General features: G+C 31.2%; 4 protein-coding genes across 5 annotated transcripts; all 4 read left to right on the forward strand.

The window, feature by feature from the left end:
• The first annotated feature begins 1,458 nt into the window (after positions 1–1,458).
• Positions 1,459–3,987, forward strand: LOC108341463 (probable amino acid permease 7). Of its 2 annotated transcripts, XM_052878669.1 has the most exons (8): positions 1,471–1,553; positions 1,653–1,879; positions 1,966–2,193; positions 2,290–2,383; positions 2,466–2,680; positions 2,962–3,095; positions 3,188–3,415; positions 3,520–3,987. In XM_052878669.1, the coding sequence occupies exons 2-8, from the start codon at positions 1,801–1,803 to the stop codon at positions 3,916–3,918; spliced, it is 1,377 nt and encodes a 458-aa protein (XP_052734629.1). In that variant the 5' UTR covers positions 1,471–1,553; positions 1,653–1,800; the 3' UTR covers positions 3,919–3,987. The 2 variants fall into 2 exon arrangements, with proteins under 2 accessions (XP_017434629.1, XP_052734629.1); XM_017579140.2 differs by having other exon boundaries at positions 1,459–1,879.
• A 4,452-nt stretch (positions 3,988–8,439) lies between these two features.
• On the forward strand, positions 8,440–10,754 carry LOC108342696 (probable amino acid permease 7). Its single transcript, XM_017580490.2, has 7 exons — positions 8,440–8,585; positions 8,672–8,899; positions 8,996–9,089; positions 9,297–9,511; positions 9,793–9,926; positions 10,024–10,251; positions 10,356–10,754. Exons 1-7 carry the CDS (start codon positions 8,507–8,509, stop codon positions 10,752–10,754), a joined length of 1,377 nt encoding a protein of 458 aa, XP_017435979.2. The 5' UTR covers positions 8,440–8,506.
• A 5,460-nt stretch (positions 10,755–16,214) lies between these two features.
• Positions 16,215–20,291, forward strand: LOC108341101 (probable amino acid permease 7). Its single transcript, XM_052878671.1, has 7 exons — positions 16,215–16,573; positions 16,875–17,111; positions 18,458–18,551; positions 18,748–18,962; positions 19,071–19,204; positions 19,308–19,535; positions 19,611–20,291. The coding sequence occupies exons 1-7, from the start codon at positions 16,489–16,491 to the stop codon at positions 20,010–20,012; spliced, it is 1,395 nt and encodes a 464-aa protein (XP_052734631.1). The 5' UTR covers positions 16,215–16,488; the 3' UTR covers positions 20,013–20,291.
• A 739-nt stretch (positions 20,292–21,030) lies between these two features.
• On the forward strand, positions 21,031–22,497 carry LOC108342810 (transcription factor MYB80). The gene is made up of 3 exons (XM_017580622.2): positions 21,031–21,482; positions 21,559–21,688; positions 21,783–22,497. The coding sequence occupies exons 1-3, from the start codon at positions 21,350–21,352 to the stop codon at positions 22,495–22,497; spliced, it is 978 nt and encodes a 325-aa protein (XP_017436111.1). The 5' UTR covers positions 21,031–21,349.
• The last annotated feature ends 50 nt before the right edge of the window (positions 22,498–22,547 follow it).

Genomic DNA, 22,547 nt, shown 5'->3' on the forward strand with positions numbered 1-22,547 from the left:
CTTTGGATGGGAAGTCCCTAAAGGGGTTGCCATTAGTGTCTTTCTTCATGGTGGCAAAAGGTGTTTTAAGGACTAACAATGTGTGGCAGCTTTGAATGGGTCAGTTGTTTCACCGCACAGGTGCATAACTTTCCATGGCTCGACAGTTATACTAAATAATAAAGGATTGGCCAAGTCCGAGTCACATGTGAATGGGGAAAAATGTTGTACTAATTGTGTGATTGAATTTATATGTTGCATTTACCATAATATGAATAATAGTGTTACAATTAGCTTACCCTCTTGCATGTTTTCTTGGTTGTTTATTTTATGCATTTACTCTAGGCGATGATTATCTGGTGGGTGTGAGAAGAGCATGATGATGTGACGATTGAGCAAACATTTGGTGCCTATGCGAAGGAGGGAGACGACATCCGTGAATGAAACCTTGCCAATTTAGGGGAATGTTGGTGAAGGTTCGATGGCTTAAAGAAAGAAAGGGGAAGTTTGGCTCGAAAAATGAAAGTTGGGCGAGAGAAACCAAAGTTTTGGGGTTTATTACTCGAGCATCTTAGCGACAGTCATATATCCTTCGATAAGTTAATTCACCAAGCCATTATCGACGGCTTAAAGGCTTTCAGTAATATTCCGTTGGAAATATGACGTTTTTCTGTAATGGAGGGTCTTGAAGTGTAATAGTTTTAGTATTTTTTTACCTTACGGATTATCTTATTGGTGGTTTTTGATACACCATTCCAGTACATAGTTTTGATACTCTTGTACTTGGTGTGTATAAAGTTAGCTTTATAGTTATTTTTGGATGTCTGTAACTATTACTTTATATTTCTTTTTCAGTTTGTTAACTAATCTATATTATTGATCTTGTGATGTTTCATTTATGGGTTAAATATTGTATTTGAGATGTTACATCGTGAGACCATGGTATCTAGTTCATTGAATTACAGGTATATTTCTATTATAATTTTATGTTTCAGCCGTTTTTGTTATGTGAATGCAAAACTTTTCTTCATGAAGAATGGTTGAAATTGTGACTAGGGTATATGACATGTTTGCTGTGTATAAATTTGTCTTTCTCAACCACTTTCTTGAAACTGCGTTCTCTTCACATAACTTTTTGAACAAAAAATATTAAAACTTTTTTTTTTCTTCGTGCCTTTTCATGGAATGATAATGGTCTCAGTAAATTTTTATTTCATGCATGTCTTTGTCTTTATTAAATTATTCACTCTCTTAATAATTCAATTTCAACCAATTCTGATTTGTATGCCCTTTCCTTTATATCAGTTTTTATTCTCTCCTAATAAGAAACTTCAACTTCTTTTTCAAATCTGCATCTTTGTTGAGTCTAGAAGGTTACATTTCTTGGTTTGTTTAGGTTATTATTATTATTATTATTATTATTATTATTATTATTATTATTATATTAATATTATCAAATTTGAGTAGGAACCCTTTTTTCCACTATGTCTCTTGAAGCATTTTGTTTCATAAAACATAGAGACACAACAACCAGTCTGTGTTTTCTGGTTTACTATTATTATCATCATTACTTGGTACTACACAAGGCTTATATGAGTTTTTGTTATATTCACACAAACTTTTAAGGTTAATAATACATTTTTTATACATCAACATATTCACATCATATGCAGAGATTTGATTGTGCTTGAGCAATATAGAGATATCATGCATCACATTTTATCTTCAGTACTGCCATTTTAGACCTTTTTATGGTGTTGACATGGAGTAAAATCCTCCACAAGCTTCTATTGAGTATTTGAGTTTAAAGCTTGGGCAAAGATGGAGGTGAAAAACTCTTTGCCGAGTACTACAAGTGCACTCGTTGCTTATGATGAAGATGGCCATGTTAAAAGGACTGGTAAGAGTTCATTGCAACATAACCACCCCATTTTGATTTCCATTAATTTGAATAACAGATCTTTGTCCTGCCATCAATCTTTACAGGAAATTTATGGAGTGCTGTGGCTCACATCATCACTGCTGTTATTGGATCTGGTGTTCTATCTCTTGCCTGGAGCACTGCCCAGTTGGGATGGATTGGAGGGCCACTTGTAGTGCTTTTTTTTGCAATCGTCATCTATGTTTCTTCCTCCCTCCTTTCTGATTTTTATAGAACTTCTGATTCTGGGAAAAGAAACTACTCATACATGGATGCTGTTAGAGTCAATCTTGGTAGTGAACTCTCTTTTATTCTCCCATGCAATAATTGTTTTTAGGATCTTTATCAATGTTATCATAACTCATAATTGTATTCTTTTATTGGTTCAGGTAAAAGAATGACATGGTTGGCTGGTTTCCTTCGATTTTTGATCTTGTATGGGACTAGTTGTGCTTATGTACTTACTACTGGAAATAGTTTAAGGTACTTCTCATATTAAGTGAGGAAATCATTACTCAGTATCTAAGTCACTGTCATAATGAAACTTGTTTATTCTACCATGCAGAGCAATTATGGGGGCAAATTGTTATCACAAGGAAGGGCATCAAGCTCGTTGTGCTTATGTGGGCAATATTTATATGATGATGTTTGGAATTGTTCAAATTGTAATGTCATTCATACCAGACCTCCATAACATGGTATGGGTCTCAGTTTTTGCAGCAGTTATGTCCTTTGCATACTCCTTCATTGGACTAGGACTTGGCTTGGCAAAGGTTATAGGTAATTTCTCTTGCAATGCATTTATTGTTGGTTTAATATTTAGCTTATTTTCAATTTCAAGCTTTCTGATGATTCTGAAGAAAGAAAAATAACACTATTCTGAAAAATCTCATGTTTAGTATCACAGGAATATACACTGCAAACGTTACTATATTTCTGCTCCACACAAACTCCTATAATTTCATTACGTTATGTCTTCAGCTACACAGAGTTCTGATTAGAATATGAACCATGTTATGATATTAAACAGTGATCATAAGGAAAAAGAATTGTACTTGCAGAAAATGGAAGAATTATGGGGAGCATAACAGGAATACCGGCTACTAACACTGCTAACAAGCTATGGTTAGTCTTCCAAGCACTTGGTGACATTGCTTTTGCTTATCCATATGCTTTGCTCCTTCTTGAGATACAGGTAACTTTGTTTTTTCATCTTCATATTTGATAATAAAAAAGTTTGGAAATAAACAAATCTTGTGTCTAAAACAGTATTGAACTTTTTTGAAGGACACTCTGAAGTCTACTCCACCAGAAAATCAAACCATGAAAAAGGCTTCCATGATTGCAATCATTGTGACAACATTTTTTTACCTATCTTGTGGATGCCTTGGATATGGAGCTTTTGGAAATGGTACACCAGGGAACATCTTGACAGGGTTTGGGTTTTATGAGTCTTATTGGCTTGTTGCCTTTGCTAATTCTTGCATTATTCTTCATTTGGTGGGAGGATATCAGGTACTTCTACTACTACTTAACCATTTGAACGTGTTCTTTCACTGTCTTTACATGTTAACTTAACCATTTCATATGTTTTCTTGATGTTTGTGATCTTTCATCAGATGTACAGTCAACCAATATATACTACTGCTGATAGATGGTACTCAAGAAGATTCCATGAGAGTGACTTTGCAAACAAGAGTTACATAATAAAATTGCCTTTAATCCCTGGTTATGAGCTGAACCCATTTAGGTTGTGTTTTAGAACAGTGTATGTGATTTCAACCATTGGGATAGCAATTTTGTTTCCTTACTTCAACCAAGTTCTGGGAGTGTTAGGAGCTATAAACTTCTGGCCATTGACTATATATTTTCCAGTGGAAATCTACTTGCAACAAAGGCAAATTGGAGCTTGGACCAAACAATGGATTCTTCTTAGGATGTTTAGCTTTGTTTGCTTTAATGTCACACTTGTGTGTCTAGTGGGATCAATTCAAGGAATCATTAGTCAGAAATTTTAGTTTTCATATCATTAAGCAGTATTGATTGGATGATTTTAATTGATAAATGTTATTCATTCTTCATCAGAATTTGTGTTTGCATACTTATCTGCATAAATCAAATTCACCAATTTCAATAACATGCAGAGCAATTGTATTTTGAGCTTGACTTATGAAATTATATAATTTAAATAAATATGAAATGTTATTATTTTAAATAATTTAGATACACATTAAATATTTAGAAGATAATGTCATGTTGACTACTAATTAATTTATACTGTTTCTATTTTAAGATGAGTTTAGTATATTTATATTGTTATCTTAAATTTTGTTTGGGTCATGTATGTGTCGTAGTGAAATTCTCCTATTGAAAATTTGTAATTTTTTGTTTGGTTCCAAGTACATGGTGTTTGTATCAGAGGCTACTGAGAAATCTCTTTCCAAGTTCAAAAACACATGATTACTATAATTGAAATTTCAGAAAAATTAAACTTAGATAACCCTTTAGATGCAAAATGTTTCTCATCTTCCTTTTTTAATATTTTAGACATTTTCTAAAGGTAAACGGAAAATCCAAAAAATATTTCAACCGTCAATTAAAAAATGAAAAGATAAATTATTATTTCTCATATTATTTAGTTTTTTTATACACCCATAAAAATTAAAAATAATTTTAAATATATTTTACTCCTTTATTTTTTTAAGTTCTTTTTAAGAATAAAATTATAAAAAAGTTTTAAATTTTAACAGATAAAACTTAAATATAATACCTGATATTAATAATATTATCTCAACTTATTTATTTAAGAAGAATAATTTTATAAATAAAATGTTTAAATATTGAAACATGACATGTTTCTTATAAACAATCATGCACAACATTTTCTATCATACCAAAACATTTGGCACATGGAAAAATGAATGATTGATTTGAAGTGTACATGAGAAAGTACCAAAGAATGTCTATATGAAATTTAGTGTTGTAAGAAAGATGACAAGTGTCACATTGGTGAGTGAGAGAGCCAAAGATGAGAAAAACAAACTAATGACTAAGGTCCACATTTGTATTAATGATGCACCAAAACATGCTTCTAAATATAATAATACAGAACAAACCCAAATTACTTTGCAGATAAATAATAGAATAATCAAAGTCGCCAATCAAGGATGAAAAGGAGAACAAATTTACAATTTAGTTTAATTTAAACGAGAAAAAAACATAATTTTTATCAATCTACAATAAATTAAACTTCAAATAGAAAAATGTCCTTGTGTTCATTATTCAAGTTAAATCGTCTATTTTGTTAAAAGTAGAAGGAAATAACGTAAAAGGAAGAAAATAAATCTCCCTTTGTTATCTTAATGAAAATAAAAAATATTTTAATTGAGATTTAAATGATAATATTAGAAAATATTTAAAAATACAACAATGATAGTAATATTATAAAAATATTAAATAAAACTATAAATTTTCTGATAATGTAAAAATATATAATATATTAATATATATTGTTGAATATAGTGAAAACTAGATTTTTTTTTTTAATATACATGTAGATCTTCAATTTATAATAAAAGAAATATGAATTAAGTCCAAAATATAAATAAGAAATAATAATAAATTAATAAATATAAAATAAAGATAATATATTTAATACTCTCTTTCAAGCTAGTGCATACAAAGCGTATGTACAAAGTTTGTTACTAATTTAATCCATAAAGACTTAGTGAAAATCTCTGTTTTTGCTCTCGAGTTACACCAAATTGCTAATTATTTGCAAGACAACGCAGAAAACGAAATACTAACCCAAAAGACTCCTCCTGAGCAACAAATCTGGGAGGTTGTTCCATGTAAATCTCTTCTTACAAATCGTCGTTGAGGAATGCATTGTTGACATCTAGTGGATAAAGAGGTCATTGTTGGAGAGTCACAATGGCTATAAATTAACTAATAAAAACCATCTTTTCCATGGGAGAAAAAACATATATGGATGGGTCAAACGCAATGGTGACAAAAGAAAAGTCGGAAGAAACAACTATGGAAGAAGTCATGGATAAATAGGAGAAAGAAACCATAAAAATTCAAGATTCTTCAATCAAGGCACTTGAAAAAGGGAAAAAAGCAACATCGATGCTCTAAATAGTTGCTAGAGAGGGGTCAGGATGTGTCACAACGCACGATCAACTTGAAAGAAGAAAGTTAGCGACCTTGACGCTCTGAATTACTAGTAGACATGTCACCATGCACGATAGAAAATGAGTAAATCTACAACTTCAAAAGACACTAAGAGCACGTAAGAGCTCTGATAAAGGCGTCATTGATAGTATGGTGATCATCTGACCAAGACAATCAAAACAATGTAATCGTTAATAGAAACTAGAACTCCAATAATAACAGCTATAGACTATGGTATTGTCAGCAGCGATAAACGATGGCGTCGACAACTTCAAATACTATCGCCACCAACAACAATGGGTACAGTGGTAGAAGCAACAAAAATTATTTGTTCTGGATTTCACTGTATTGTATTTTTTCTAATTGAAGTCAGTCCCACGTTTATAGAAAACCTGTATATTTTTAATCTAATTATATATTAACTTAATCGAGTAATGACTTGTGAAGTATTTTCTTTGTTTTAAAAAATTGTTATTATAGCAATCTATTAAAACTTGTAATATGGTATTTCCAGCATTTTCAAAATAGTTTGCACATCATCAAAAACTTATCACCAAATTGTATGTTTTCCTTACAACAATAATGAAATTAATTTTATATTTTAATTATCATTATTATTATAATTTATATTTGTAAAACATATTATAGATCAAAATTTCCTACTCTATTAAAACAAACCTACCCTCTCTTTTGATAGGAGATATTGATGGGATAAGTAATAATTGACCCAATAAACACGATATTATAATAAAAATATAATATGTTACAATATGTAAAATAAGTAAAATACTTGTCATATTTTAGAATAAATAAAATGATATACATATATATATATATATATATATATAAAACAAATTTAAAATACAGTTAAATTTAAACAAAGCAACGACTTGAAATAAAAGTGAAAAAAATAATGGACACAAGAAGGAAAAGGAGAATTCTTTTATATATAAGTATAGAGGTAAAGATAAAAATATATTTATAAAAATTAATTATAAAATAAATTACTTTTATAATTTTAATATACGTATTTTTTTATTAAAAATAATTTTTAAAGGTTAAAATTAGTAACGGATTAAAAAAATCAGTTATAAGGTTGTTACAAAATCAATTAAGTAAATATCTAAGAGATACTAGTCACAAGATAAACTATCTCTTCTAAATTCTAGTCACTTATATATATATATATATATATATATATATATATATATATATATATATATATATATATATATATATATATATATATATATATATATATATATATATATATATATATATATATATATATATATATATATATATATATATATATATATATATATATATATATATATATATATATATATATATATATATATATATATATATATATATATAGATAGATAGATATTTGAGAGATACTAAGGTGGAAGAAAGATTTGAGAGATAGTATTGTGAAAGAAGATTAAGAATTTGTTATCTCTTCCAAATTAAAGTTTCCTTTCTATCAGTCTTATCTCCCTCTTGATTGATGAAAAACTTATTCATAACTAATATTGCCATTAAACACACATACATGCATCGTGAGACCTTGGTATCTAGTTCAGTGAATTACAGGTATATTTCTCTTATAATTTTATGTTTCAGCCGTTTTTGTTATGTGAATGCAAAACTTTTCTTCATGAAGAATGGTTGAAATTGTGACTATGACATGTTTTCTGTGTAAAAAAGTATGTGTTTATCAACCACTTTCTTGAAACTGCGTTCTCTACACATGACTTTTTGAAAAAAAATATTAAAACTTTTTTTTCTTCATGCCTTTTTCATGGAATGATAATGGTCTCAGTAAATTTTTATTTCATGCATGCATGTCTTTGTCTTTATTAAATTATTCACTCTCGTAATAATTCAATTTCAACCAATTCTGATTTGTATGCCCTTTCCTTTATATTAGTTTTTATTCTCTCCTAATAAGAAACTTCAACTTCTTTTTCAAATCTGCATCTTTGTTGAGTCTACAAGGTTACATTTCTGAGTTTGTTTAGGTTATTATTATTATTAATATATTAATATTATCAAATTTGAGTAGGAACCCTTTTTTCCACTATGTCTCTTGATGCATTTTGTTTCATAAAACATAGAGACACAACAACCAGTCTGTGTTTTCTGGTTTACTATTATTATCATCATTACTTGGTACTACACAAGGCTTATATGAGTTTTTGTTATATTCACACAAACTTTTAAGGTTAATAATACATTTTTTATACATCAACATATTCACATCATATGCATAGATTTCATTGTGCTTGAGCAAATATAGAGATATATCATGTATCACATATCTTATCTTCAGTACTGTCATTTTAGACCTTTCTATGGTGTTGACATGCAGTAAACTCCTCCACAAGCTTCTATTGAGTATTTGAGTTTAAAGCTTGGGCAAAGATGGAGGTGAAAAACTCTTTGCCGAGTACTACAAGTGCACTCGTTGCTTATGATGAAGACGGCCATGTTAAAAGGACTGGTAAGAGTTCATTGCAACATAACCACCCCATTTTGATTTCCATTAATTTGAATAACAGATCTTGGTCCTGCCATCAATCTTTACAGGAAATTTATGGAGTGCTGTGGCTCACATCATCACTGCTGTTATTGGATCTGGTGTTCTATCTCTTGCCTGGAGCACTGCCCAGTTGGGATGGATTGGAGGGCCACTTGTAGTGCTTTTTTTTGCAATCGTCATCTATGTTTCTTCCTCCCTCCTTTCTGATTGTTATAGAACTTCTGATTCTGGGAAAAGAAACTACTCATACATGGATGCTGTTAGAGTCAGTCTTGGTAGTGAACTCTCTTTTATTCTCTCATGCAATAATTGTTTTTAGGGTCTTTATCAATGTTATCATAACTCATAATTGCATTCTTTTATTGGTTCAGGTAAAAGAATGACATGGTTGGCTGGTTTCCTTCAATTTTTGACCATGTATGGGTCTAGTTGTGCTTATGTACTTACTACTGGAAATAGTTTAAGGTACTTCTCATATTAAATGAGGAAATCACTACTCAGTATTTCTGTGAGCATGTGATACTAGAGGGAATGTGCTAATGTTTTAGTTTTTGCTGAGTCATTTAAACACTTTGCTAAGCTTTTCATCATCTGATCTGATCTTCTTGGACCTTAATCATCTTATAATATCCAAGTCAGTGTCATAATGAAACTTGTTTATTTACCATGCAGAGCAATTCTGGAAGCAAATTGTTATCACAAGGAAGGGCATCAAGCTCGTTGTGCTTATGGGGGCAATATTTATATGATGATGTTTGGAATTGTTCAAATTGTAATGTCATTCATACCAGACCTCCATAACATGGTATGGGTCTCAGTTTGTGCAGCAGTTATGTCCTTTACATACTCCTTCATTGGACTAGGACTTGGCTTCGCAAAGGTTATAGGTAATTAATTTCACTTGCAATGCATTTATTGTTGGTTTAATATTTAGCTTATTTTCAATTTCAAGCTTTCTGATGATTCTGAGGAAAGAAAAATAATACTATTCTAAAAAATCTATATCACATGAATATACACTGCAAACGTTACTGATATTTCTACTCCACACAAACTGCTATAATTTCATTATGTTATTATGTCTTTAGCTACACAGAGTTCTGATTAGAATATGAACAATGTTATGACATTAAACAGTGATCATATGGAAAAAAAATTGTACTTACAGAAAATGGAAGACTTATGGGGAGCATAACAGGAATACCGGCTACTAACACTGCTAACAAGTTATGGTTAGTCTTCCAAGCACTTGGTGACATTGCTTTTGCTTATCCATATGCTTTGATCCTTCTTGAGATACAGGTAACTTGGTGTTTTCATCTTCATATTTTATAGTAAAAAAGGTTGGAAATAAACAAATCTTGTGTCTAAAACAGTATCGAATTTTTTTTGAGCAAAGGACACTCTGAAATCTACTCCACCAGAAAATCAAACCATGAAAAAGGCTTCCATGGTTGCAATCATTGTGACAACATTCTTCTACCTATCTTGTGGATGCCTAGGATATGGAGCTTTTGGAAATGATACACCAGGGAACATCTTGACAGGGTTTGGGTTTTATGAGCCTTATTGGCTTGTTGCCTTTGCTAATGCTTGCATTATTCTTCATTTGGTGGGAGGATATCAGGTACTTCTACTACTACTTAACCATTTGAATGTGTTCTTTCACTGTCTTTACATGTTAACTTAACCATTTCATATGTTTTCTTGATGTTTGTGATCTTTCGTCAGATGTACAGTCAACCAATATATACTACTGCTGATAGATGGTACTCAAGAAGATTCCATGAGAGTGACTTTGCAAACAAGAGTTACATAATAAAATTGCCTTTAATCCCTGGTTATGAGCTGAACCCATTTAGGTTGTGTTTTAGAACAGTGTATGTGATTTCAACCATTGGGATAGCAATTTTGTTTCCTTACTTCAACCAAGTTCTGGGAGTGTTAGGAGCTATAAACTTCTGGCCATTGACTATATATTTTCCAGTGGAAATCTACTTGCAACAAAGGCAAATTGGAGCTTGGACCAAACAATGGATTCTTCTTAGGATGTTTAGCTTTGTTTGCTTTACTGTCACACTTGTGGGTCTAGTGGGATCAATTCAGGGAATCATTAGTCAGAAACTTTAGTTTTCATATCATTAAGCAGTATTGATTAGATGATTTTAATTCATAAATGTTATTCATCATGACAATTTGTATTTGCAACCTTATGTGCATAAATCAAATTCACCAATTTCTATAACATGCAGAGCAATTGTATTTTGAGCTTGACTGTCCATAATATAAGAAATTATATAAATTAAATAAATATGACAATGTTATTATTTTAAATAATTTATATACACATTAAATATTTAGAAGATAATGTTATGTTGATTACTAATTTATTTATACTATTTCTATCTTGAATTTTGCTTGGGTCATGTATGCGTGTCGTAGTGAAATTCTTCAATTGATTTTTTTTTTTGGTTCCAAGAACATGGTGTTTGATCAGAGCTACTGAAAAATCAAAAAACACATGATTACTATAATTGAAAATTTCAGAAAAATTAAACTTAGATAACCCTTTAGATGCAAAATGTTTCTCATCTTCCATTTTTAATATTTTAGACATTTTCTAAAGGTAAAAGGAAAATCCAAAAACTTTTTCAATAGTCAATAAAAACTGAAAAGATAAATTATTATTTCTCATATTATTTAGTTTGTTTTCATACATCCATAAAAATTAATATAATTTTAAATATATTTTACTCCTTTAATTTTTTTAAGCGCTTTTTAAGAATAAAATTACAAAAGGTTTTAAATTTTAACAGATAAAACTTAAATATAATATCTGATATTAACAGTATTATCTCAATTTATTTAAGAAGAATCATTTTATAAATAATGTTTAAATATTGAAACATGACATGATTCTTATAAACAATCATGCATAACATTTCGTATCATACCAAAACATTTGGCACATGGAAAAACGAATGATTGATTTGAAGTGTACATGAGAAAATGCCAAAGAATGTTTATATGAAAGTTGTAAGAAAGATGACAAGTGTCACATGGTTGAGTGTGAGAACCAAAGATGAGAAAAACAAACCAATGACTATGGTCCACATTTGTATATAATGATGCCACCAAACATTGCTTCTACATATTTCCATAATAATACAGAACAAACACGAATTACTTTGGAGATAAATAATAGAATAATCAAAGTCACGGATCAAGGATGAAAAGGAGAACAAATTTACAATTTAGTTTAATTTAAGCAAAAAAAAACATAATTTTTATCTATCTACAATAAATTAAACTTCAAATAGAAAAATGCCCTTGTGTTCATTATTCAAGATAAATTGTCTATTTTGTTAAAAGTAGAAGGAAATAACGTAAAAGGAAGAAAAAAAAGTCTCTCTTCGATATCTTAATGAAAATAAAAAATATTATAATTGAGATTTAAATGATAATATTAGAAAATATTTAAAAATACAATAATGATAATAATATTTATTTAATAATATAAAATTATTAAATAAAACATTATAAATTTTGATATATATAAAAAATTAATACATTTATCTATTATAATAACTACAATAACAAATTATATATGCATAACAACTCAAATTACAAAAGTTGTTCAAAAGGAATAAACTCATACATAACACTTAGATAAAACTATGAAACTATGTCTCCATGTTATCGTCTTTCACCAAAAGTATGTTAACACCTAACTCATCTTCTACTTATACCGAGAGATAATCATTACAACAAAATACAACATCTAAAGAAAAGAAAGAGGATAAGCTAGTATACAAAAGAAATAATATAATACATTTAGATCATATAATATATTTATATAAACACTTATGAATTTCATTAACTCAAATAAACACACAATGTAATTGACACCAGACTCAATTATCTAGATACATGTTTTTAACATAGGGCTTCACAGTAGGCGTGCACACATAGTAGTATTTTTGCTCTACAAAGCCATAAACAAGGGGTTATCACCCTACTACTCACAAGGTTAGTCCCTTTCGCGCCTAGGACCAAATAGTCCAGTGGTTAGGACCTCCTATCATTCTTTCCCTCCACCATTAATCTCTATATGAGTTGAACGGTTAGTAGAATGTCAGGATACATACTTTTTGAACTCTCATATGTTACAACATACACTACACATCACAACACATAAAATTTCTCCTTCATATTCTCTCAGCAATAATACCTCACATATTCACGACAAAAGTCCTCATTTTCATACATACAGTTATAATACTTATAAGCATACTCAATGAGTATCTAAATCAATACCAAACAACTAAAAAGAAGAAACAAAGCAGACAGATTGGTGCTTAGCGTAAAACCTCTCGCAAAAGTGTGGCATTCAACGACAATCCTAATGCCCAACGCTAAACCTTTCATAAAAGGTGGCGATCAACGCCATTCTTCTCAAAAAGTGTCGCGCTCAACGACACTCTTTTGTCGCTCAACGTCCTAGAGCCAAAATAGCTTCAAACATGTAGTACAAGATGGCCTTCAACTGTGCCAAGCCACCGCTTAATGCCAAAGCATTCGCAAAACTGGTCGTTCAACGGTGAAAAGGGGCGCTCAACAGTCTGGAGCAAAAATGCTTTTTCAGACTTGCACAACCAAGTTTGCGCTCAATGCGACACCAATACAGCTCAATATCATACCAGATTTTAGTACACTCAAATTTGTGATTTAAGTAAAATGAGATCTGATCAATTGATCAAATCGGTTAAGAAGTGAACTTTAAGTCTAACTCAACCTTACAAAACCGGCTTTTAAGGTGAGGTTTGGACTCACTTATATACTTTAAATTGGCCTTATCTATAGTCAATATGAGACATCCAACACACCCCCTCATGTTGAGGTATATACATCTCGAGCGCGAGACTAAACATTAATAGGTGGTCCGATAGCGGCGACCTTATCTCTATTCGATGTGAGACTTCCAACACATAACCCTCACGTCGAGATATATACATCTCGAGTGTGAGACTAGACATTAATGAGTGGTTCGATAACGGGTGGAACAATATGTGCAACAAATAACAAATATCGCTAGGATAGGCTCTAACCTGGCTTTGATACCATGTTAAGAAGTGGATTTTAAGTCTAACTCAACCCTACAAAACCGACTTGTAAGGTGAGGTTTACACCCACTTATATACTCTAAATTGACTTTATCTCTAATCGATGTGAAACTTCCAACAAAAACCATACCATTTAAACTAAAACATCAAACATCAATCAGATTCAACAACATACCAAAAATCAATCAAGATCATCAACTCATGCACACTAAAACAACTAACTTCTTTTACTTGAAATACTACTAAACAACTCAAAGACCTCTAAAGCACCTTTAAACGCAAAGGTAGCTCAAATTATCCCTACGAAAAACGCAAACACAATCAGGACACACTATTAGGACCACTAATCTATAGAGACTAACAACAAGAACACAAATATCACATCTGAACCAAAAAGGGGTCACACGAAGAAGAAAAAACCAACTGACCAAGAATGAGACAGAAAATTAACTTACTCTATTGAAAAAATTTATTAATTGATTTTGATGAACTCACCATAAGAAGAAATCCTACTACCTCCTATCTTAAAAAATAATTAATTGTAAACTATTTTAGAAAGAAGCGAAAGTTATAAAAAAAGAATATGTTTTAAAATAATAAAACTCGTTTACAAAATTTTATTTATATTTTAAACTTTTAATCTTAAAATAGTTAAATTTCATCATATAAACACTATCAATTTTAGAACACAAATTTTTAGAGTCTTAAAATGATAATAATTAAATTTAAAAATTAAAACAACATCTTTATATATATATATATATATATATATATATATATATATATATATATATATATATATATATATATATATATATAATCTTCATAGATTCATTAAAATAATTTTACTTTTCAGATGCTCAAGACCCCTTTTAACACCTTAAAAAATTGAAAATCCTATTTTTGTTTTTGCTTTATAAACATAAAGAACAATTAAAATAACCTAAAATTTAGGTTTTAATAGTCTTTTTTTTGGGAAAAAATGTACTTTCCTACATAAGTGAAAAACAGTCATGATCATAATTTTATGAACAAAGAGTTTCTGTGGTTACATCAAACACAATTGTCAAAAAAGAGGGTTAAAATGGAAGATATACTAATGGAAAAGATTAAGCATTATAACAAAAATATTTAAATAGTTAATATTTGAAATAAAATTTAAACGGTGTAGTTTATTAATAAAAAACCCTTTTGGTAAGTATTTAATAGCATGATTACAGTTCTTATAAAAACTAAGTACTTTTTTATTTTTATATCTTTTACCATTAAAAAATTCTCTAATCATCAAAGTTAATGTATTTTCAGTCAAAGATTTTAAGGATAATTAATAAATAAGTAATTATGATTGTTATTATTTATATAAAAGTCAACATTTTAAAATACAACATTATATTAATAATAAATTAGATTTAAAATCCTAGACAACTACTAAATAGACAGCCAAAAAATACAACATTATATTAATAATAAATTAGATTTAAAATCCTAGACAACTACTAAATAGACAGCCAAAGTTTGATAGAAAGTAAAACTACAAATTTGTAAAAATTCACTCACCCACGAAAAATATTTTTATCTGCGCTACCTTTCATTAATTGAAAAAAATGTCATTAAAATAACTGTACAAAACAAAATATAATTTGTTAGTACAAAAATATAAAAATTAAACATCCTGAAACTAACAAAATAAAAAGTTACACTTTTAACCTTTTTTAAATTTAAAAAATTTAAAAAAATGTTTATCCCATCACAATCTTAAACTTATCTTAAACTTTGCTTAATGTGAATTTAGTTTTTTAATTTTCTTGTTAGTTTCATTTTCCACTCTGTTTCGCAGGAAAAATTTCATCTTTTTAGAGAAATCATCTAATGTGTTAGGAATAATACATTTTACATGGTCGAGTTTAGAAACTTCATTCTAGACTGTTTTTCGAGTATGCATCCTTCACAAAATTTCTTTTCAAATTTTATAATGTGTAATCCAAGTACTAATTCTCTTTTTGAGAAAATCAAGCTTTTAAAGTTAAGGTGTACAAATTGATGTCCACCTTCAAACACCTCTTGTGCAAAATCTGCAACTCCAGTTTAAATATCTGATTTCTCTTCATTCTTACTTTGGTTATATGACCATCATTTACCTTTTACAATAATTATTAATCTTTTTCGATAATTGTGACATACTCATCCCGTTAACTATCTTAAATTTACTGTGTTACCTTTCCTTAATTGAATAAGACCATTAAAATAGCCCTACAGATTAAAAATTGTTACGTACAAAAATATAAGTTACACTTTTAACCCTATTTTAAATTTAAATTTATTTAATAATATTTATATGGTTTTAAGCCATAAATTTAATATAGTTTTAGATTTAATTTGTCATTATCATGTGGATACGGAAAAACTCAAAATAACTATGAAAACAAGAAATTGATGAATTGTGGTCATGGTTACCGAGAATAAAGGCGAAAAACCTCAAAATTGTGTATTGAAAAAACAAAATCACCCTCACTATATAACACGTTATTTGACACTTCCACAAGTAATTCAGAATTTGGATTTGTATGGGGAGAAAGGCAGTTTCATGTCATTGATCTCATTCACCCAAAAACCAATCAGAGCAAACCCAGATTCAAAGATCGCTACTTTTGCAAAAAGATAACTTCTTTTGTTACTGATGAACAACTACTTCTGGGAGTGAATAACAAGGAACTGTTTAATCCAGCCATTGTTCAAGAACCATGCAAGATCGAGAAGGTTCAGCAACTGGCAGCTCCCCATTGTTGGAGACTCAGTATGCAAACGCTCATCATGTTGAAAGAACTGGTTTCTCCTCTCTTCTCTTCTTATTCTCTCATCTTTTCTCCCGACAATCTTTTTTATTTGAATCATGCTTTTGATTATTGTTCCATGAATCATGTAAGCTATTTTCTTACAAGATGGTAACTCAATCTTGTATTGTGATTAGCAAGATCGTCATCAAAGATTGACGAATTTACTGAATTTTGTTTCGAAAGTGGTATTTCTAGAATTAACGATTTCTTACTGTTTGATTGATTGCTTGTGTAAACTATCATGGGAAATTGAACATGAGGATTGAATTATCATGGTGCGAATGATGAAACAGGAACCGTGTGGACTGCAGTGGCACACATAGTGACAGGAGTGATAGGGTCAGGAGTGTTGTCATTGGCATGGAGCATTGCACAGCTTGGTTGGATTGGAGGGCCTCTCACAATCATTTTCTTTGCCTGCATCACTCTGCTTTCTTCTTTCCTTCTCAGCAACACCTACCGTGGTCCAGACCCTGAACTTGGCCCTCATAGGAGCTCCTCATACCTTGATGCAGTTAACCTCCATAAGGGTAACCTTCCATACTTTGCTTTTACCATTTTTTTTCTCCCGGATGTTCTTTCTGCTGTGTTTGTTGTTATCTGTTTTTTTAATGACACGTGATGGGTAGAAAGGTGGAGGCAATGGGGTCAAGATTTGTTTTCTTACACATTTTTACACTTAATGAATGTAAGTGTATAAAGCTGTCATTGTGCCTTTGCAACAGATGAAAATTGGAAAAAGTGATTTGTGACACGTCTAACTGAAGTAGTTCAGTTGTGTCACGGAAACGACATCTTTTGATTTTGTTGTGTGCAGATTCAGATCACAACTTCACTCTTTTGAATGCTTCCCCATCTTCCTCGTTACCCTTTCTTCACAAGCCACACCAAACCACATAAATAACCAGAGAGAGAGAAATGTGAGTCTTTAAATAAACTAATTAATAAATTGTGTCTCCTCCAGAATTCTCTTAGATATGTTTTACCCTAGAAATTTAATAAATTTGGAATTTGAGATTCAAATTGTTTTGATATGATTTTTTTTTATTTTTTTTAAACGATTGGTTTGAGTAAGTGTAATATGATAATTTATTAAGTACAAAAACAAATTTAAAATATATCTCAAAATTGAATTTATGAGAATTAAGGTAATTAATTTTAAATATTTAATAATAAAATCATGTTTATTTATGTAAAGATACAAATATTGACGTTTTTACCTCAATTTTAATAGTAACGGTGGAAAGAGCACAAAATCAGAGAAGTCACATCTAAAAGTAGATGTGATTATTTTTTAACAACATAAAATTATATGAAAATTTTAAATTCTTTTTTTTTAATTCTAATTTTTTTTTATATTTATCCAAATAATATATTTTACTAAAGAAATATTTTAAAATTTCTAATAATTAATTGCCTTTTATAATTTATCATTCAAATATCTTAAAATTCTTAATCTTAAGGGTGATATTCATTTTATTGATAAATTAAATTATAAAATTTTAATTAGCTCTCCCTATAATATATTTTATTATTTAAGCATTTCTTTTATATTTTTTTATTTTTCAGAGTATATTTGATAGATGAGTGAACTCTGAGCTTTTATATCTAGTAATTCTTTAATAATACAAGGACTAGAGATAGGTATTCCATGTTGGTATGGTGATTTTTTAAGGTTATACTTTATTGTATTTATTTTTCTACAAAAAAATCACCCATCAGGAACTGTTGATATCAAGTTAAAAAATCAAGAGAATAATTAGATACAATTAACCTTCACTAATTTAATATTGAGAAACATCACTTCTTTTACTATTTTGATCAAATATGCTAGCAAGTTTCTTTAGATGATGATGAATGGATGGTTACGTTACAGGAGAAGGGAATAGCCGTTTCTGTGGTATTTTTGTGAACGTGAGCTTATATGGTTTTGGAATTGCTTATGTCATTACTGCTGCTATCAGTATGAGGTGTGTTCACTAACTTATCAATGGTTTCTCTCTTTTTTTTCATTTCCTTCTCCTTGATTTCTGCAACTTGTTGCAAACAATATTTATTTCTTACATGTACTCCCCCATGAAAACATGAGGGTGTTCCCAAAATATCACTATACCAATATTCCTAAATAGCAACTTGATTAGTTTGGATTGCTGTGTGTGATTGCAGAGCAATCCAAATATCAAACTGTTCCCATGGCAAAGAAGATGAAGGAAAATGTGGATTTGATGGTGCATATTTGATGCTTATTTTTGGGGCTATCCAAGTTGTTCTCTCTCAGACACCCAACTTCCACAATATTCAGTGGTTGTCAATTGTAGCAGCAATTACGTCCTTTTTTTATGCTTTCATAGGAATGTGGCTTTCTGCTGGAAAAATCACGGGTATGTTCATCACTATGAGCATGAGTGACATGACATGTTCATGGACAGTTGTTTGAAAGTATATAATTGAACCATTTTGTTTTGATTTTCTGGCAATCATTTGATCAGAAAATGGACATGCTGAGGGTACTATTAGTGGAATCCCTACTTCTAGTGGAGTTGATAAAGTATGGCTGGTTGCTCAAGCGCTTGGTGACATAGCATTCTCGTATCCATTCTCTGTAATTCTTATAGAAATACAGGTATGTATATCTCTAAGATAATCAGAAAGTGTGACTTTTCTACAACTCTTTGGGAAAGCTCTAACGATTATAAGGTTAATATAACTTGGTACAATTCTTGAAGGATACTTTGAGGTCACCTCCACCAGAACATCAAACGATGAAGAGGGCGTCAACAATATCTGTCATTATCACAACATTTTTCTACCTCTGTTGTGGGTGTTTAGGATATGCAGCCTTTGGTAATGAAACACCAGGAAATCTTTTAACAGGGTTTACATCTAATGCACAGCATTGGCTTGTAGACTTTGCGAATGCTTGTATAGTGATTCACCTGGTTGGTGCATATCAGGTACATGTATAATCTTACAGATATCTTATCTTCATCGTGAATGTGGCATTTGTTTTATATGTTGTTCTGGTGCAGGTGTATAGCCAGCCACTTTTTGCCAATGTTGAAAATTGGCTCCGTTTCAAGTTCCCAGACAGTGAATTTGTGAATCACGTATACTTGTTGAAACTCCCATTGCTGCCAGCTTTCCAACTAAGTTTTCTGAGGCTTTCTTTCAGAACTGCATATGTTGCATCAACAACTGTGATTGCAATGCTCTTTCCCTACTTCAATCAGATTTTGGGAGTTTTGGCCGGAATAATCTATTATCCATTGTCCATATATTTTCCGGTGGAAATGTACTTGAGTCTGAGCAATATTGAGCCATGGTCGTCTAAGTGGATCATGCTCAGGGGTTTTAGCACCGTTGGCTTTGTGGTGGGATTGTTCACTCTCGTTGGATCCATTGAAGGGATAGTATCTGCAAAACTAAAATGAGGAGCTTTCAGCGGAACTGGAAGTTGAACTGAGAAAATAGATTGTGGTTGCATTTTTGTGTTGAAAATCAACGTTAATCAGCATAAAGAATTCAGCATGAAAATTGATGAATTCAAGGTTCTGCGTCTCTTCCTGTTAAGACGTGTTGTAGTAAACAAGTGTAATTGAGTTGCAGAATTGCTTTTTTTTTGGGGGGAAACTAGTTAGTTTCATCTGTAATACTTTAGTTAAGACGCAATTTTTTTGTCATGGAATAAAAAAGTTGAGCAGGTTTTGTCACGCCCTTCATTTCACTTCATACTTGAGATTCAGGGAAATATGTTCTGTACCTGAACTGCATTATACTTCCAGTCTGGTAAAAATTACAGTGCTGTTTTTTTTTTCTTATTTAAACCAAGATTTTACTAAATTAACAGTAAATGAGGACATAATGACAATATCATTAATTGGATGAGCAGCACTTCATAAATATCATTATGATGTTCAGGAAAATGATAAATAGAATTTGATAAAGGTTGTAAAAGAGAAAAAGAAAAAGAAAAAAGTGAAATATTTTTTTTAATGAAAAGGTTTTTACAAAATAATTTATACATAATTTAATTTATGAAAAAAGTTTATTTTATTTTGTAAAAGTGTTTGGAAGAAGCTCCTTTTAAGATCCTAATTATCCATGCTGTTCGTCTTGGATAAAAGTGGGTCTCTGATTATTGCAGAAGTATTGTGAAAAAGAAGAAAAGCACACATGGAGTGTGGGATCCGTATCACTTTCCAGGGTCTCTTCTGCCATAGTATATAGTTAACAAGGAAAATTGATGATGAAGAATTTTATGTAAGACTGAAGCGCCACACGTGGACCTTGACATAAGTAACTGTGAAGAAAGATGATGAGGTTTTGTGTGATCAAAGCATAAACCTACCCAACAGATGCATTAAGCACACAAACAATGAGCAAAGCAGTCAACAACGAAAGAGAAAGAGAGAGATGTTGACCAAGCATCTTGCGGGTGAGCTACCTACCTTCCCCTCACACGCTCAATGGCGTTGAAATTCTTTAACAAAATCATGCGCCTTTGATGCCTTTATGCCATGCAATTCCAATTGGCACCCCTTATATATTAAGAATAAGAAGCCTACCAGAAAAACAAAAACCAACTCAAACAAATATTCCACGTCTTCCCTTTTGGCCTCAAAGAATTGAAAGACGGGTAGAGAGAATTCACAACTTGTGTTGAAAGAAAGAAAGAAAAGACAATTATTCTAGTCCTGACAGCCCTGGAAATTGAAATTTCTTTCCGGGTAGGAGAATTAACAAATTGAAAAGCAAAAATATTAGAGACATGGGGCGTATTCCATGCTGTGAGAAGGACAACGTGAAAAGAGGACAGTGGACACCTGAGGAAGATCACAAACTCTCCTCCTACATTGCTCAACATGGCACTCGCAACTGGCGTCTAATTCCCAAGAATGCTGGTTAGTCTATCTCCACTCTATTTATCTTTATATCACTCCTATCATCTTATTAAAATACTACTCTTCATTTAAATAGGTCTCCAGAGATGTGGGAAGAGCTGCAGGCTAAGGTGGACTAATTACCTTCGTCCTGATCTCAAACATGGCCAATTCTCGGATTCAGAAGAACAAACCATTGTGAAGCTTCATTCAGTTTTCGGTAACAGGTGCATATTGATTAAGTTATTGTTAATAGCATAGGTGATTGATTATTATCTTTATGTAATTGTTCCCTAAATACTTACTTAAATGGATGTTCAGATGGTCACTGATAGCAGCCCAGCTGCCAGGACGCACTGACAATGATGTCAAAAACCATTGGAACACCAAGCTAAAAAAGAAACTGTCAGGTATGGGTATAGACCCTGTAACCCACAAGCCATTTTCCCATCTAATGGCCGAAATTGCTACCACATTGGCACCTCCACAGGCAGCTCACTTGGCTGAAGCAGCCCTTGGCTGTTTCAAAGATGAGGTGCTCCACCTTCTTACCAAGAAGCCAATTAACTTCCATGGCCAGCATTCCGCTGCAGCACTGGGGAATAACTTCACTGATTACATTAATTGTAAGCCAGATGAAAAGGACGCAACTGTTGAGAAGATCAAGTTTGACCTATCCAAGGCCATGCAACAAGAATCTGAAATGATGCCCTCAAATAAACATTGGGACTCCACTGCAAATACATCTGCAAGTTTTGTGATGCCATATAGTGTTTTCCCAACAATATCTGGTTATCAATTCTCCCCGTCATCTTTCGGCAATAAAGGGGGTGCATCTCCATGGAGCCAAAGTGTATGCACTGGGAGCACATGCACAGTCATGGATCGGCAGAGCCAATTGCATGAAAAACTTGAAGAGGAAAATGATGATGATTCTGAGGCCACGAAGGAAATTCGAAATCTATCCAATATATTCAACTCAGATTGTGTCGTGTGGGATCTACCCGCTGATGATTTAATTAACCCCATGGTTTAAAAAAATTACAGTGCAGACGATAGTTAGAAGCTCAACTATTACAGTGCAGA

The sequence above is a fragment of the Vigna angularis genome, chromosome 6, assembly GCF_016808095.1.
Source record: "Vigna angularis cultivar LongXiaoDou No.4 chromosome 6, ASM1680809v1, whole genome shotgun sequence".
Classification (NCBI taxonomy): domain Eukaryota; kingdom Viridiplantae; phylum Streptophyta; class Magnoliopsida; order Fabales; family Fabaceae; genus Vigna; species Vigna angularis.